Here is an 18,163-nt window from a genome sequence, read left to right on the forward strand (position 1 = left end):
AAAGATATATGAAATAATGTCCAAGACAGATCTTTCTTCAATTGTGTGTATATGTTTATTATACACACTATATATAGCATTATGTAATGTATAGTATTACATAAATGACATGAAATTTTACACAGGATTGGTAAGCAAATCACTTAAAACTTTGCTAAAAGGTATGAGCTATCTTCCATTAAGAACTAATTCTGAAAAAACAAAACAAAACAAAACAAAACAAAAAAAAGAACTTTATTCTGCCTTCCAAAACTATAAGTATTTGTTACACTGGCAGAAATAAGGCCTCATTTCCCATCTTCTCCATAAACTCTAAAACTTAAGTCATCACACTAGATCTAAATACTTGACTTAAATGCCTAGGTAAAAGCAGAAATGTGTTTCTTTTTAGAAGCTTGCTACCCTACCCTAATATAAAAGCCAATAAACCTCAAAGTCATTTTGGAAAGATGAAAACATGAGTCAGTGTCTTTAACAATCTTGTTAAAAACAACCAGGCAAAGTGGCTCAGCCTGTAATCCCGCACCTTTGGGAGGCTGAGGTGAGTAGATTGCCTGAGCCCGCGGGTTCAAGACCCACCTGGGCAGCGAGACCTCATCTCTACAATAAATCAAAAAATCAGCCGGGCGTGGTAGCGCACGCCTGTAGTTCCGGCTACTCGGAAGGGCGGAAGGATCGCCGGAGCCCAGCAGGTCGAGGCTGCGGTGGCCAGGAGCGGCCACTGCACTCCAGTCTGGGTGACAGAGTGAGACTCCAACTCAAAAAAAAAAAAAAAACAACCAGGCAAATTCCATTATAAAGAGCCTATTATATTGAGGTGCATGTCATTTAAAAGAAAAGTATAAATTCTTGGGAGTCTGCAGCATTTGAAACATTCATATATATATATATTTTTCCCCCCCTTTTTTTGAATTGGAGTCTCACTCTGTTGCCCAGGGTGGAACACTCACAGCCACCCCAGTGTCGACCTGCTGGGCTCTGGTGATGCTTCTACCTCAGCCTTCCAAGCAGCCAGAATTACAGGTGCGTGCTACCATGCCCAGCTAATTTTTTATTTATTGTAGAGATGAGGTCTCGTCAAGTTGCCCGGGCTGGTCTCGAACCTGTGGGCTCAGGCAATCCACTCACCTCAGCCTCCCAAAGTGTTGGGATTACAGGGTGAGCCACCGAGCCCGGCCAAAACATTCACATTTTTAAAAAATACCAATGCAATAGATGATATTAAGGATTTAGATTTAGAATTCATGGAGGGTAAGAAAATAATGAAGTCCTATCTCTGCCAAGGCTAGTAACTTTGCAACAATCCTATGAGGTAGTTATTACCCCCATTTTACAGACGAGGAGAACTGTGGCTCTGATAAATTAAGCAACTTTGCCCAAGGTCACATTGCTAGTAAGCATGAAGAACCAAAAGCCCATGCTCGTTTTTTTCACTGCACCAGTGGTTTTCAAAATGAGTATTTTGGAGTAGGAAAGAATGGTGTACCAAGCAAGACAGGCTCCAGGCCCACTATTACTATCTCCACCAAAAGTAGCTATATTGGATCTGTTTCACATGCTAAGCTTAACAATTTTTTTTAATGGTTCCACAACTAAAACAAAAGTGTAAACAACTGTACTGTATCAGGCCACCTCATTAATACAGTTATTACTTTACCTTTATCTTTCCCCAAATGAAACAAATGAATATTACTCAAAATTACTAATACCCACACAAAAGAGATACTATTTTGCAAAGAAGACCACTTGACAATGAATAAATTACATCGTTTTTAGGCTATGTAGACCAAATGAACAACTTTTAAGTATACAATGTTAAGGTCTATAAAAACTTCAAGATTCAATTCTTTAGGTAAGTATAATTTTAAAATTAGAATGAAAATTATCTATACTAAATGAATTAATTTTACAACATAATCTATGCTTGCCAATATAGATTATTATTATTTTTTGAGTTGGAATCTCACTCCATTGCCCAGGCTGGAGTGCAGTGACACGCTCATGGCCACCCCAGCGTCAACTAGCTGGGCTCAGGCGATCCTTCCACCTCAGCCTTCCAAGTAGCTGTAACTATAGGAGCGTGCTACCACGCCCACCTAATTTTTTGATTTATTGTAGAGATGAGGTGTCACCAAGTTGCCCAGGCTGTTCTTGAACCCGTGGGCTCAGGCAATCCCCTCACCTCGGCCTTCCGAAGTGCTGGAGTTACAAGTTTGAGCCACCACGCCCAGCCACCTACATAGATTATTTATATATTGTACTTGCTTAACTTGCCAGTGTCACCCACTTTTACCTTGCGACTAATGAAAAAGAACAAAACAGTTTTCCCACTCCTTTTGATTCCAAAATGTTGTAGTTGCTGACAGGCTAAGAGCAGCCTCCATTTTCTAATTAAATTCTAATATAACGCAAGCAACTTCACTTGGACAATTGCAATACATTAATCCACCAACAAACAAAACTCCATTTTGCATCATTTTCCAGGAATGAGAATAAAAGCACTTATTTATCCCACACAAAAAGGTACTAGAACATCAAGTTAGGGATCCAATGAGAAAGTGAAATACATACTACTGAGTTGTTCTGCTGATATGTCCAAAATCACATTTACTATCATTAATACTTCTTACAATAATTCTAAGATCATTACTTTTCATAAAGAAATAATCATCCTATAACTGAAAATAACTTTTACTACTATTAGCAAATAGGAAAATTAAATAAATATCCCTAAAACAGATTAGCAAGAGGTTTTAGTTTTTATTTATTTGCTTAAAGAGTGTAGTTGATTGTTAAAAGAAAAAACTTTTGCTAAAAGCAGCTAGCAAAAAGATCATAGCTATCAAACCAATTTCTTTCTTGGAAAGTGGCCATCCCTGTAAGTGTGACATGTTTTTGGAAGTTTCTTAGGACAGTCTTAGCATTCTAAACAGTCTATTGTCATTTGTTGCTACTTAATCTTGGGCAGAAATATCACTAATAAAGAAGAGACCTTTTAAAAAAATAGCCTCAATCAGTCCAACAAATACAGTATTCAGAAATACTACAGAACAACAAAGTCCTATATACATTATGGTACCTCTAAACAGAAATATTAACCTAAGAATTTCACTCTCTTGCTTCAACATATTGGCTTACTCACAGCCCATCTTAGACTAATCCGCTTTCATTATATTTAAGACACAGTTATAAATTCAAGTGACTAATTCATTTCAATTTTTAAGAAAAACACCAGGAATTACCAGCTACATTGAAGCAGTCTTCTTAGGAGGTCATGGTTCCATTACCATTATAATACTATTAAGCAGAATATTTCTGCTTGGGAACATGTGAAACAGGTTTTAAAAATAACCTCCTTTGAGGTGTACTTGTGTCTGTTGAAGTTGCCCAGACTCATTCGGAACAAAGGTGAAGTGAATTAACTAACTGTTAAGCTGGATACTTGTGGTCCAAATTAATTGTGACTATTAAGAAATTCTAATTTCCTTTCTGTGAGACTCAAATTGACTTTAAAACAATTCCAAAAAATACCAAGACAGCCTCAAGTGGCTGTTCCAAGTAACAATAATCATTTAAATAATTCATAAGTTTCACTTCTTTGGGTGGGAAGTTAACTATATGGTCGCTGATATCCCATCCGATGCTTAATCTTTAAACATAATCATACTTCATGCATACAAACAAAATAATCCCAACATATCACTTTATATTAGGAATGGGTATCTCATAATATGAAAATATCATACAATAGAGTACATTTCCTTGACAACAATCACATATTAATTTGTTTCATCTAAAAACATACTACCATTAAAAGTATAATTGAACAAATGCAGAAGCCAGCTTCTGGATCCTTAATTATCACTTTACTATTAGTGGAGGTGATTAACACTTACATTACAGACTTACTAGTCAGCAAAATAACTCAAGATAAATCAATATTTAATAGACAATAAAATACCTGTTCTAAAGGATATTCATTTCAAAAAAGTAAAGACCTTAAAGTTTAAAGACATTATCTTCCATACTCAGTTCCATGACAAACAAAATAAACACATGATTGATTCTGCAAATATTTTTTAAAAATTACTTTGGAAGTAATAAGAGGAAATTTTTTTTCCTGTGCTACTCTTTCATTTTCCCTTCCTACTTCTGATTCCCTCGATATATAATACTACTGATGATCAAGAGTTCAAAGTAAAAGATACCTTTTTGTTTCACAGAAAGCGTGACATATAGAGAAAACAGGATAAAAACTGAGTAGAACTGAACTTTCTTCAAAAAAATTACAAAATAGGATACATAGCAAGACTACTCTTGGAAAATAGATATTTTTTCTTTCTACTAGAAATAGTAAAAATCAATCAATATTATTTTTTTCCCTCAATTGCATGTTTACTTAGCATACATTCCAACAGTGTACATGAAAAAAAATTCTAAGCCAGAGGTACTTAAACAATTTCTTCATAAGTGTTTTGGCTAATTCAGTAGTAAAGAAAGTATAATGTTTAGTCTCTAACTGGACAGAGTTAAGAAACAAAACTTATAATTACGAAGGCTTAAGCTGACATGACCTAGTAGGAATCTGTCATAACCTCAGCTATTAGTCTCCCTTCCCCCTCCCACCCCCAAAAAGAAGTCCTGCTCTGCCCAAGTGTAGAAGATGTCAGTGAACTTCCAACAGCTCTGCTTCAAGTGATCTAGGAATGGAGTGAACCACCTGTAAAGCCTGGAGTGGTCCAAATAACACAGATAACTTCAGTAACAGCTGGAAACAGCTGGCTCCAAATCAGGAAGAATACCCAATCCTCAGTGACAAGGAGGGAAACAAAATCCAAGCTTCTAAAACACGTAACGACAAGTCCAGGAACGTGGCCGGATATAATCCAAAAATGTGGGCTACAGTGGGGGGGGGGGGAAGAATGGAAGAATAGTTTACTTGTATACACTGTGTGCACGAGGTGTGGAGGTAGGCGAGGGGTGTTAATATTATTATATACAGTACATCTCTAAAATGCCTCCCAGCATTTCAATAACCTTCAAGGTATAAGCAGCTAATTCAAAAGATGTTCAGTCCTTTTATCTGTACACAGATTTATTCAATTTAGAAGCTTCATGTGAAGCTTTTGAAGTCCAGTAAACTCTACACAATTGCACGTACTTAAACCAAATTCTAAATAGACACTATTTCTTTCTGTATCTTGTCTTTTTATCTGAGCACAGCTCTACTTTTTTTTAGTAGCCTAAAATCTAAATGGTGGTTGGTTAAGAATGATAAAAATGTACATGCAAACGACTATAATACAAGGCTTAAACTTACTGCACTATCTAAAGAAGGATCAGAAGAAATACTACAAAATTCAGAAATAGGAAAGGGAGAAGAGCAAGAATTTGAAACAGCTTCACGAAAGAGCATCTAAGTTGAATTTTGATAGGAGAATAAAATCTCACATGTGGAATCTGAGTATAGAAAGCACAGTGACCAGGGACAAAGTTCACAACAATTAGTTCAGATACACAAAGAGAACTGTAGGAGTAAGGAGGAGGAGTTGAGGCAGCATAACAAAAACAGGATACACAGAAGAAGGAGAAGCTTTAGAGAGAAATTGATAAATTTGACTGTGGACATCTTGAGTTATAGGTGTCTGTGAGGCAAAAACATATCAGGAAGAAACCCCATCTGAGCCTGGGAAGTTGCAGGGGTTGAATGACTCCTTAGCAGGGCCACCAAATTTAACAAATAAAAGTGCAGGATGCCCAGATAAACTTGACAGATAGCCCTAACTACTGAATTTTTGTAATTTATTGAAAAAAGCCAATTGTGTAGCCATTAGGGTGTTTTGAGAAAGCCAATACAGAAAGCAGGACAAAATCATTAAATGCAGGACATTTAAATGCTGTGTTGCTCAGGCACAGTGGCTCATGACTATAATTCCAACACTTTGGTAGGCCAAGGCAGGACTGCTTGAATCCAGGAGTTCAAGACCAGCCTGAGCAACACAGCAAGACCATGACTCCACAAAAAACAACAACAAAAAAAAAAATGTAAAAAATTAGCCAGGTATAGTGGTGCACGCCTGTAGTCCCAGATACTTGGGAGGCTGAGGTAGAAGGAAAAAAAGGCCAGGCTGCAGTAAGCCATGAACGTGCCACTGAACTCCAGCCTAGGCAACAGAGTAAGACCCAACTCAAAGAAAAGAAAAATAAATTACAGGACATGCCCTATATATACAAGATGCCTGGTAATGCCACTTCCTAGGAGTATGTCTACCCATGAATTTCTGCCTATAACTATAAGCAGTGCTTTCAGCCCAAGCACAGACCCACTTAACCAGATCATACCAATTAAATTAACCAGAGTGTTTGCCGGAAAATTCATAAGACTATGTTCTACATTATGTTACTTAAAAAAAATTATTTTTTTAAAAAAGGCATCCTCCTAAAATTTGGAAGTACCCCAAATACAGCTAAAAACTAAAGCCCTAACAATAGATGAAACCTGAACACAATTACAATAAAGAAAAAAAACCACAAAACAAAAAAACTAATAACCAAGGGAAATGGGATCCTAGGCATGTCAGTATTGTCTGATATTTTTATAAGAGTTTATTGAGAAGAAAAAGATAAAAAATACATGTTTAGATGGTGGTGACAGGGACATACAGCCATTGGGAAAGCTCTGGAGAATACTTACATTTTCAGGAGACAGAGAAAAATACAAGCGGCTAAAGAAAAAGCATTTAAAGAAAAAAGAAAACCAAGAACCAGGAGAGTTAAATGTGAAGAAAACTAAAGAAAAGAAAAATGTCAAGGATAATACAGTAAGATCAGATAATAAACTAGTGCTTTTGCTCCATATATTCCTCCCTTCAGCACTAATTCATCACAATTTACGATCCTCCGTAACACTGCTCCCAACCCTTACAACTGGGGGACAAACAGGTTACTTTTGCACTCCAACCAGTTTGATAACTCACATTTTTCAGAGGACAGTGCTGACGTGCATACCACTCTTGAGAATAAAAACACAGCATGACTCCATGGCCCAAGAAAAGAGAAGTCCACATCAGAACATTCCAAATCGGTCTTTTCCTACTATCATTGACAATGAAGTTGAAAGCCACTAAAGTTAGGAAATAACAAAAAATATATACAGTTATCAAAACATAATCTATCAGGAGATTAAGGGCCTAGATATACACCATCATCATTTAATATTCACAGTAAGCATCAACTGTTTATCCATATATTTCATTTTGGTCATTGATTCTACAAATAAGATTAAAACTTCCGCCGGGCTCAGTGGCTCAGCCTGTAATCCTGCGCCTTGGGGAGGCTGAGGTGAGTGGATTGCCTGAGCCCGCAGGTTCGAGACCCGCCTGGGCAGTGAGACTTCATCTCTACAATAAATCGAAAAATCAGCCGGGCGTGGTAGCATGCCTGTAATTCCAGCTACTTGGAAGGCTGAGGCGGAAGGATCGCCGGAGCCCAGCAGGTTGAGGCTGCAGTGGCCGGGAGCGGCCACTGCACTCCAGTCTGGGAGACAGAGTGAGACTCCAAATAAAAAAAAAAAAAAAAAAAAAAGATTGAAACTTCCATGTTGAAATTGGTAATTAATAGGAAATCAACAGTATTCAGAACAGGTGAAAATATATTTTATAGACTAATTTATATTCCAACTTGTCCCTCTTCACCCACTCAAATGGTCAGTTGTTCAGGGGATGCATATTGACAGTGTTTATGAGTGGGGAAGTTGTTTATATAGTTTTTATGATCCACCAAATTAGTGTTATGAATGGTCTTCAAAAGGTTACCTATTTCATTTTCCTACTTCCAAGTATAAACATCTTGAGACAGAGTTGTGTGTAATTATTCAAAGTGAATATTCAGACCATCTGATAAACACACACTACCTCAAAATGGGATTACTACCACCTTAATTTTCCCACATTGACTTTATAGTTTCTTTGCTGCTTGATTTTCCCTTTGAGTATAACAGCCAGTACTCACAGCATGCTAAGATACTTACTTCCAAAGAACATGAAGAGCACGAAGAGCACGGGATAGAAAAAGCTCAAGCAAACAGCCAAGGCATATTCGTGCACTATAGCAGACACAGCAAAGACAGCTAACATGGCAGCAGATTTGAACCTTTTAGAGAAAAGCTAAAGTAAAAGGAAAACATTAAAAAAGTAATTTTAAAAAAATTTAAAGTAAGCATGAATTATTTAAGACATAATTATCACATGCTAAAGGCACCTATTATGTTTATGCTTGATTTTCCAAGTATACTCCTTGGATTAATCCACACTATTAAAATAATTGCAAAAACTACATATACTCATAAACTCTTATTTATTAAAATGAGGTATTTTTCCAAAACATTATTTGAAGATCTGGGTATATTTTCAAAAACATTAATAGTATATATTTATAAGCTATTATGGTGACATAGTTTTCATATACAAAAGAAACATATATAATTTCAATCTTTAGAGGAACACGTAGATAGGGCAAGTGTCCTCTCCATTTTACAGCTAACAAAAGTAAGATCTAGAAAAGAGAAAGGACTTGCCGTACCACATGTGAAACTACACTTAAATGACAGAACTAGCACTCAAATAAAATGCTACTTCTACAACACAATGCTGTTACTAAGTCATTACTTAATAACAAAAAAGGCCAGACTCGGTGGCTCAGCCTGTAATCCCGTGCCTTGGGAGGCTGAGGTGAGTGGATTGCCTGAGCCCGCGGGTTCGAGACCCACCTGGGCAACTTGTGAGACCTCATCTCTACAATTAATCAAAAAATTAGCCGGGCGTGGTAGTGCACGCCTGTAGTTCCAGCTACTTGGAAGGCTGAGGCGGAAGGATTGCCGGAACCCAGCAGGTCGAGGCTGCGGTGGCCGGGAGCGGCCACTGCACTCCAGTCTGGGCGACAGAGTTAGACTCCAACTCAAAAAATAAAAATAATAATAATAATAATAATAACGGTTATCCAGATACCAGTATTAATCACCTTTAAAATTTAAGATTATATTTTATTAGTCCAAATACATTCTGTTCTAGAGAATGTCTCAAAGACATGTGCCATTAACTGGAAAGACAGAAATCCACACAAAGGTGTTTTTCTACATTCAACAAAGAAAAACAAATTTTTAAAAAGTAGATGGAGATTATTTCCCAGCAATGAGATTCATAAAACATGTTTTATTACTGGTGAATCATTGCAGCTCCTCCACAGACCTCTACACATTCTTATTTTGTTATCATGTAAAATGAAAGCAGAGCAAAACACAGGATTAGACCTAGTACTGTACATACTGATTTCTAAGCAGTACTAACTATTCAAAGCAGAACAGTTTTTAGATATAAATGTCTTATAAGAAAAGATACTACCACCTTTCCTTCATGAGCAGTTAAGAACAGCTTATTAAGCTGTATAATACTAATACTTTCTGGAAAAGAAACTCCATTTCTTAAATAGTATCAATTCAATACTGCTGCTTACCCAGAGAAAGTCCTTGTAAGCATAGTAATATAGCCAATCATGAACCACCACATTCCAGGTCCTGTAATAGTTAGAGTATGATGTGGAGTTCCACCAATCCTGAGGGAAAAAGTAAAGGTATAAAACCACACACACACAAATCCCTAAAGTAAAACTTTCTGAATTTTCCCAAAGAACTCAGAGTATACTGTGACAAACTATTAGTCCATACACTGATATAAAAAAAAAATCTTAAAAGGAATTTTGGTTATTAGTATTGAATGACATTAATTCTAGCACTACATATGATTAAGTTTCAAGGTTCATTTTTGTCTCATTATCAAAACACTTATGATAGAAGATACAGAACATGCAGAATCAATTAAATCTAATGTTCTTCTAAACATCAATCAGTAACACCCTCCTATCCCTTACTATGCCAGAATGCAATTAAGAACATTCTGAAGTCATGAAAAATAGCTAGAATGCCAACACTAAAGAGCTGATGGGTAGTATAATAAATGGCAAAATTTAAGTTATACAAGGAGTGAAACAGTTGCTGCCTCCAAATCTTGGTGTCCTTTTATATATTTCTGGCTTCCAATTTTAAGATAAGATTGCTGAAATCAAATATCTAAAGTCTGCAATCCACACTTAATTTTTTTTTGAGAAAAGAGTGGTAGATAGAGTATTGCCAAAAAAACCCCAAAATTCAAAAAGAGCTTTGGGTAGGATTATAGAACACTATGAATCACTCTGGCTTTAGTCTGGAGCTTAATTCCAACTTTAGAAGTACAAGGATACTCTTTTTTTTTTGTCCTGAGGCAGGGTCTCACTGTGTTACCCAGACTGGAGTGCAGTGGCGCAATCATGGTTCACTGCAGCCTTGACCTCCTGGGTTCAGGTGATCCTCTCACCTCAGCCACCCAAGCAGCTGGGACTGCAGACATGTACCACATGGTCAGCTAATCTTTTTTTATTTTTTGGTAGAAATTAGGTCTTGCTTTGTTGCACAGGCTGGTCTTGAACTCCTGGGCTTAATCAATCCTCTTGTCTCAGCCTCCCAAAGTGCTAGGATCCTTGTGCTCAGCACAAGGATACTATTTTAAGCAGAATTAATTACTTTTCAAAATAAAGGAAAAGTTATTTTCCTCACAAATAGCTCAACAGTCTTAAATAATTTAAGGTCACTCCTACAGCGCTAGATAGTCCATTTCAAATAAATGAACATTCAGGGATGTCTCATAATGTCCTCTGGACTAACACTTTCCTACTATAATCACCAATATTTCCTCCCTCACAGTATCCAGAAGAAACCAGGTGCTTGTATTAAGGGAGCAGATGGTAGAAGCAGAAGAAAAGACAGGTCTATGCCAACTACATCTGTACCAGACTTCAGAACTAATATTGGTAAAATTTGTAGAAAAGAAAAGTATTTTACAGTGTTTGTATCAAAAGGCTGGTGATTAGCCAACAACACTCAAATATTTAATAATGAGGAAATAAATGAAACGTGAAAAGAAAGATGAGTCTAAGTATACATTACCTTATAAAACATCCTATCACCAAAGCGTAACATCTCAGCAAAGGCATTGAGCCAACAGTGCAAAAAGGCAAAAAAAGTAAGGAACAGAATAAGCACACCTAAAAATAAAATTAATGATATTAAGTATCTTTCCAAATAGCTCACATACCAAGCAATTAATTATGTCATTTGTTTGCTGAAATTATTTTGCAAAATACAAATTATTATTCCACCTTACTCATTCCAGATTATTGTGGGGTTATAATTATAAAAAGCAATAACTTCCTTCCAAGTGGGTTTAACAAATGACAGATGACCCGCTCTGCTCTTAAGAAACGCCTAGATGTACATAGCTTAACTTGGTATCCAAGATATTTGGCCCCCATATATCCCTCTTAATTGTTTAAAACTGGGAGAGATTTTGCCCCCTCTCCACCACAAGAAATTTGGAATTCTGGATAATTTTTTAAAAAAGACAGGATCTCACTCTGTTGCCCATGCTGGACTCAAACTCCTGGGTTCAAGCAATCCTCCTGCCTCAGCCATCGGAGTAGCTGGGATTATAGGCACAAGCCACCATACCTGCACTGTCACAACTAGAGGAGTGGGTTGTGCCACTGGTATCTATTTGTCAGAAGCCAGGAAGCTGCTAACCATCTTACAAAATGCAAAGGACAACCTCCCAAACAAAGACTTATCCAGTCCAAAATGTTAATAGTGACAAGGTAAGATCCTTGGTCTAAACTTGTCTCCAATGACTCTACCTCCAGTGCTGCCAATATCATCCATAACTGAACTTTTGCCATTCCAAATACTCCAAGCCTTCGCATTCATCCCACTTTCTGGAATTACCTTTCCATCAAACTCTGTGGCAGGTAAATACCTAACATTTCAACAACCTATCTCAACAACCTATGTCAAATGTCATCTCTAATACAAAACAAAGTCTATAAGCACTTTGTTAAACCTACTTTTGTAGTATCTACTACACTGCATTGTAAAATATCCATTTACATATCCACCCCTTTCATTCATTTATTCTAAAAACTATTTATAGAGCATTAACTATGTGCCAGACAATATGGGAGAGACTGTGACTGGCTATAAAACATAATCCTTGATCTCAAGAAATTTACAGCCTAGTGAGAAAGACACCCAGGTACGCAACACACATCCTATTTTAGAGACAGATATACAGTTTATTGAAATCAGTCTTAGGATGGTAAGGAAGGGTTACTGGAAGAAGTCGGCAAGAGAGAGGAAAAAAGAGAACATAATGACAAAAAACATTACCAATACTTAGTGAGTAAAGAAAAGAGGAAAAAGTAAACTATAACTAAAATGCAAGCTCCCCAAGGGTAAAAATTACATGTGTTGTTCACTTCTTAGTCCTCTGTGCCTGACACATAGTAAGTATTCATGCATCTCCTCTAAAACAAAGTAGAATGAATGAATTTAAGAGACTGAGGTACGTCTGGAAAGACAGTAGGAGGTCAAGAAATGGCAGCAAGTAGCCAGGAACAGTGGCTCATGCTGTAATCCCAGCACTTTGGAAGGCTGAGGCAGGAGGATCACTTGAGCCAGAAGTTCAAGACCAGCTTAGGCAACACAGTGAGATCTCATCTCTACAAAAAAATCACAAAATTAGTGGGGTATGGTGGTGTGCACCTGTAGTCCCAGCTACTCAGGAGGCTGAGGTGGGAGGATCACTTGAGCCTAGGAGTTTGAGGCTGCAGTGATCCTTTATTGTGTCACTATACCCAAGCCTGAGTGACACAGTGAGATCCCAACTCAAAAAAAAAAAAAAGAAGAAAGAAAGAAAGAAATAGTGGTAAGAGAGCTTTTAAATGGGGTCAGCAGTATCCAAAGTTCAATGCTTCATGGAGATCAAATTGGATAAGGGCTAATAAACCATCCACTGGATTTAGAGTCAGGAGGTTACTAATGATTTTAACAAAGGGCATTTCAGTGGCTTGATGGGATTAGGAGCAAGATTACAGTGAAATGAAGAGTGAACAGGAAGACAAAGCATAAATATGGACCATCCACTTTTAGAGAAAGCAAAATGGAAAGACTGACCTGAGACTGGAAGAAGAACATGTTATTTCTAAAACAGATGGAAAAAAAATCAAGATGGAAATCAAGAGGAAAAAAACAGGTCAATCAAAGGTGCTCTTAGATTAGCTTTTTGGTTTTCTTGTGAATTTATGCACAACCAAATTAACAAGTACCCATATTACCTGGCAAGATGGAGTTAAATACACATAGGACCAGAACACGCGCACTGAAGGGTTCCTGTTTGATATTCCGAAACAAGGGGGCACAAAGTCTTTCAAAGATGTAGTACACATAAAAAAAGCAACCAAAAACCTGAAACATAACAAAGACAGAATTACAATAATGAAGCCTTGGTAAGACAGAGGGTGAATTTTTTTCCTCCAAAAAAGGGTACACATGTGACCCTTAAATTAATGTTTACATATATGTTCCATTTAACAGTAGTATATAATATTGCTACGATCCTTCAGAGATTTTTTTTTCTTTTTTGATTCAGAGTCTAACTCTGTCACTCAGGCCAGAGTGCAATGGCACACTCCCAGCCACTGCAGCCTCCACCTGCTGGGCTCAGGTGATCCTTCCACCTCAGCCTTCCAAATAGCTGGAACTACAGGTATGGCCCACCATGCCCAGCTAATTTTTTTTAATTTATTGTAAGATGAGGTCTCACCAAGTTGCCCAGTCTGATCTCAAACCTGTGGGCTCAGGCAATCCTTTCACCTCAGCCTCCCAAAGTGCTGGGATTATAGGTGTGAGCCACCACGCCCGGCCGCCTTCAGAGATATTACTCAAGCCTAGCTTCTTCTGTAACTTTTCCTAACCCTTTATCAAATGATATTTTTTGTCAATATTTTTTATTTTGATATTGTGCGGTACAGTTAAGGGTTAGGTATACAAATATGCTTCATTCAGACCCCCTTGTTGATAACAGGTGTCTCCCTGTCCCCAGACAGATTCAAATGCTATTTTTAAAAGGTCATACTCCTACAACTTGTTTTTCCTGCTACATAAGGCCCATAACAAAATAACTTATTTCATAAAGGGGTATTTGATTGAGACAAAAATTTAAAATGGGATCTTCTGGGGTTTATGATTCTGATGGAGGTGGAAGAAGGAACGGGAGTGAGTCAGACCATACCCACACATATACCTCCCAAGCCCAAAGAATAACAGAAATAGAGGGGAAAATAAAATACAGGTAGTAACTGAAATAACTAAATACAGTTTAATTAAAATAATACTTTCTTTCATTGAAGAAAATTACTTCAATTTTGATGTTGGCAAACAAACACCATTTACTATAAGTTTAGAATAGTTTTGAAGACTTCATAGTCTCAACAGAAAGCATTCTTGAGTTTCCAGTAGATTTAAACAGATTATATTCTTGTTATAAATCTAAATCCCCATTTCCCATCAATCAACACGTCTTAGGCAATTAAAAAAAACTTACCTGTGCAAACTGCATAGCAACATAACCCCATCTTACAGTGGGAGTCCTAAACAAGAAAGAAACCAAAGTGAGTTTCTAAATAAAGTAAACAGGTCAGGCACAGTGGCTCATACCTGTAATCCCAGCACTTTGGAAACTGGAAACAAGAGGACTGCCTAAGCCCTACTGTTTGGGACGAGCCTGGACAACTTGGTAAGACCTAGTCTCTATAATAAAACAAAAAACTAGTCAGGCATAGTGGCGCATGCCTGTAGTTCCAGCTACTTGGAAAGCTGAGGTGGCAGGATATCCTGAGGCCAGCAGGTCAAGGCTGCGGTAGCTGTGAGCATGCCATTGCACTCCAGCCTGGGTAACAGAGTGAAATTCTGACTCAAAAATAAATAACTGAACTTGATTAAAGACTCTCACAAATAATAGAACTACACACTGAACATCATTTATGACCACATGAGATATTACTATAGTCAAATTAGACTGCTATAATCACCATTTGAGGTTCCCCATGCCAGATGAACACAAAAACATTCTATACTCTCTTTAGCCCTGCATGAACCAGGCCCTGCCTACCTGTCCCACCTCACTCATGTCACACTTCTGGCGCCTCCCACAATTCTCCTTCATAGTGTCATTACCTGGGATAGCTGTCACGGTAGATAAGGGTAGGAGCAAACAGGAAGTACAAATACTGGTTGACTGTGGGTATTGGAACAATGCCTAGAAAAGGAAAGCTATACTTAGATCAAAGCCTCTTTGATTTCTCTCAGCAAAACTAAAGTGGGAAAATAAGAAAGGAAAGAACAAAGAATAATAAAATGACTTCTCTTAGCTCATGTTGTTGCATCTAGAGCTACTATCGTGGTGTCTTATTCTTGCATTTATTGAATATCACCAATCTCTCTAAACTAAGTTATTCCTATGACTAGGATAATTTCTAGAGTATGAAGCAACAATTTGCAAAGAGTAGGCAGCCACAGGTGTGGTAAGGCTATTAACATTCCATAAAAATAATGCAGTAACCAGCCAGGCTCGGTGGCTCAGCCTGTAATCCCGCGCCTTTGGGAGGTTGAGGTGAGTGGATTGCCTGAGCCTGCGGGTTCGAGACCCGCGTGGGCAGCGAGACCTCATCTCTACAATAAATAAAAAAATCAGCCGGGCGTGGTAGCGCATGCCTGTAATTCAGCTACTGGGAAGGCTGAGGCGGAAGGATCGCCAGAGTCCAGCAGGTTGAGGCTGCGGTGGCCGGGAGCGGCCACTGCACTCCAGTCTGGGCGACAGAGTGAGACTCTAACTCAAAAAATAAAAATAATAATAATAATGCAGTAACTAAAGAGTCTAATTTTCAATTTTTTTAAATTGTAGGTTCAAGGGCAAAACAGAAAGAGTCAGGAAAATAATGAGGTAGTCCTCAAAATCAGTATGGAGTCTGTATATATTAAAATCAAATACAATCTCTACATTATATAACAGGCCATCCTAGTAAACACCAAAGGCTGAAATACCCCATTAATAATCTTTAGCCTAAGAAAATTACATACTTGATTTCTCCTTAGCTGAATTTAGTACCCGAGGCACGTTCTCTCTGACAAATGAATGTGCCTTCATTACAAAACGAATCTACAAAAGAAAAGGGGGGGAGGTGAATTTTCTATTATTGTCTTATCTCCCATAAGCAATTCTGGAACAGCACTAGATTACACATACACAAAAGAACTTCTTAATTTTGCATATACCAACCCTAGCTCACTTTTATGGAATAAAGCGAATTAAAAACAAACAAAAGATTCCAAAGAAGGACATGTAATTACTCCAAACTACTTTGCATGTAACATCACTATCTATTATGGGTATATTACAAATTAAGAAATTAAGCCAGGCATGGGGGCTCACATCTTTAATCCCAGTACTTTGGGAGGCTGAGGCGAGAGGATTGCCTGAGCCCAGGGGTTCAAGACCAGCCTGGGCAACTTGGCGAGACCTCATCACTATGATAAATCAAAAAATTAGCCAAGCATGATAGCGTGCACCTGTAGTTCCAGCTACTTGCAAGACTGAGGTAGAAGGATCACTGAAGCCCAGCAGGTCAACTCAGGGGTGGTCGTTAATGTACGTGCCATTGCACTCCAGTCTGGACAACAGAGTGAGATTCCAACTCAAAAAAACAAAACCAAAAAATTAGGCGGGCATGGTGGCACATGCTTGTAGTTATAGCTACTTGGAAGGCTGAAGCAGAAGTATCACCTGAACCCAGCAAGCTGAGACTGCGGTGGCCATGAGCATGCCAGCAGCCTGGGCAACACAGTGAGACTCTGACTCAAAAAAAAAAAAAAAAGAAGAAATTAAGTCTGCTCAAAGAAAGTCATCTATATCCTTCCCATTAGTTACAGAGCATTATAGACAGCAAATACAAGACAGAAAATTCTGAAGGGTGTGTAAACAAAGTAAAATAAATCCTTTACTTTGATGGAAATAACAAGCCAATTAATCAGTCACTTCAAAAGTAAAGTTTTTAATAAAAATGCTTTATAATTTAAATTTTACAAAAAGTATTCGGGAACAAAATTTTAATTCATCCAAAACAGTTCACTATAATTTATTTCATTTATTGAGACCCAGGGCTAGAATGAAAGCTAGAATTAAGCAAGACAGACAAGAAATGAGATGACTTAATTTAGCACTTTAATTTTACAGATAATGGTACAAAAGAACCATATATGAAAATGTATTCAAGTTAATACAGCTAAAAAGAACAGTTATCAGTATTTTATCATTATTGTTATTATTTTAACTAAGCACAGCACTGTCTTAGGGTAACACTCAAGACCTTACCTGTTCAAGTATAACAATGAACCGGGAAGCTGGTGGCAGTGTATAAGCTAATACAACATATGTTGGTCCAAAACCTAGAACTCCAATCTGGAAGACCATGAAAAGTAAGCCATGGAAGAGAGAATGGATCAATGGGTGAGAACTCTTGCTGTAGCCAGTGGCCCAACGCTGAAATAGAAAATAGGGGACTGAAAGTGTAGACAGGAACATGATCCACCAGGTCCAAACAACGGTAGGCAATTTGCCAAAAGCATAAGACAGGAGACTGAACTCAAGTACCAGCCTGGGGAGAAAAAGCACAGAAAAAGAACATAGAAGTGAATTGTTAATATACACTGAGGTCAAAAAATTCAAACACCAAACTTTCAATCTTAGGAAACACCACAATAGTAACATACTGAAACTCACAGATATAATAGTTCTGTTTCTAACCCTCTGCCTCACAGTATCTCAACATCAAGTTTTCTAAAAGGCCTAAGATAATAGTCTTTGAACTTAGGATACCTAAGATATTTGGACTTTAAACTTCTGAAAGATGACTCCCATATTAATACATATATATTTATATCCCATATATATATTTTCTTTTCCCCCCTCCAGTTAGAATCTCACTCTGTTGCCCAGGCTGGAGTACAGTGGCACTCTCATGGCCACTGCAGCCTCAACCTGCTGGGCTCAGGTGATCCTTCCATCTCGACCTTCCAAGTATCTGGAACTACAGGCACGCACCACCATGCCTGGCTAATTTTTTTATTGTTATTGTAGAGATGAGGTCTCGCCAAGTTGCCCAGGCTGGGCTCAAACCCATGGGCTCA

At 37.8% G+C, this 18,163-nt stretch overlaps 1 protein-coding gene across 3 annotated transcripts in view; it reads right to left on the minus strand.

Annotated features, from left to right (window-relative positions):
- Nucleotides 1-3,189: 3,189 nt before the first annotated feature.
- Nucleotides 3,190-18,163, minus strand: part of SOAT1 (sterol O-acyltransferase 1) — a 64,989-nt gene continuing 50,015 nt past the window's right edge. The window contains exons 7-16 of one of the 3 annotated variants that reach the window (XM_008065128.1): nt 17,349-17,631; nt 16,058-16,136; nt 15,155-15,236; nt 14,523-14,568; nt 13,255-13,384; nt 11,036-11,133; nt 9,511-9,609; nt 8,030-8,165; nt 6,978-7,123; nt 3,190-4,899 (exon numbers count right to left, since the gene is read on the minus strand). In XM_008065128.1, the coding sequence (XP_008063319.1) occupies nt 4,843-4,899; nt 6,978-7,123; nt 8,030-8,165; nt 9,511-9,609; nt 11,036-11,133; nt 13,255-13,384; nt 14,523-14,568; nt 15,155-15,236; nt 16,058-16,136; nt 17,349-17,631 (1,156 nt within the window). In that variant the 3' untranslated portion in view covers nt 3,190-4,842. The remainder of the gene's footprint in view (nt 4,900-6,977; nt 7,124-8,029; nt 8,166-9,510; nt 9,610-11,035; nt 11,134-13,254; nt 13,385-14,522; nt 14,569-15,154; nt 15,237-16,057; nt 16,137-17,348; nt 17,632-18,163) is intronic. The other 2 variants (XM_021716098.1, XM_021716097.1) reach the window with 2 other exon arrangements.

The sequence above is a fragment of the Carlito syrichta genome, unplaced genomic scaffold (assembly GCF_000164805.1).
Source record: "Carlito syrichta isolate Samal-C Ts95f unplaced genomic scaffold, Tarsius_syrichta-2.0.1 Scaffold308161, whole genome shotgun sequence".
Lineage (NCBI taxonomy): Eukaryota > Metazoa > Chordata > Mammalia > Primates > Tarsiidae > Carlito > Carlito syrichta.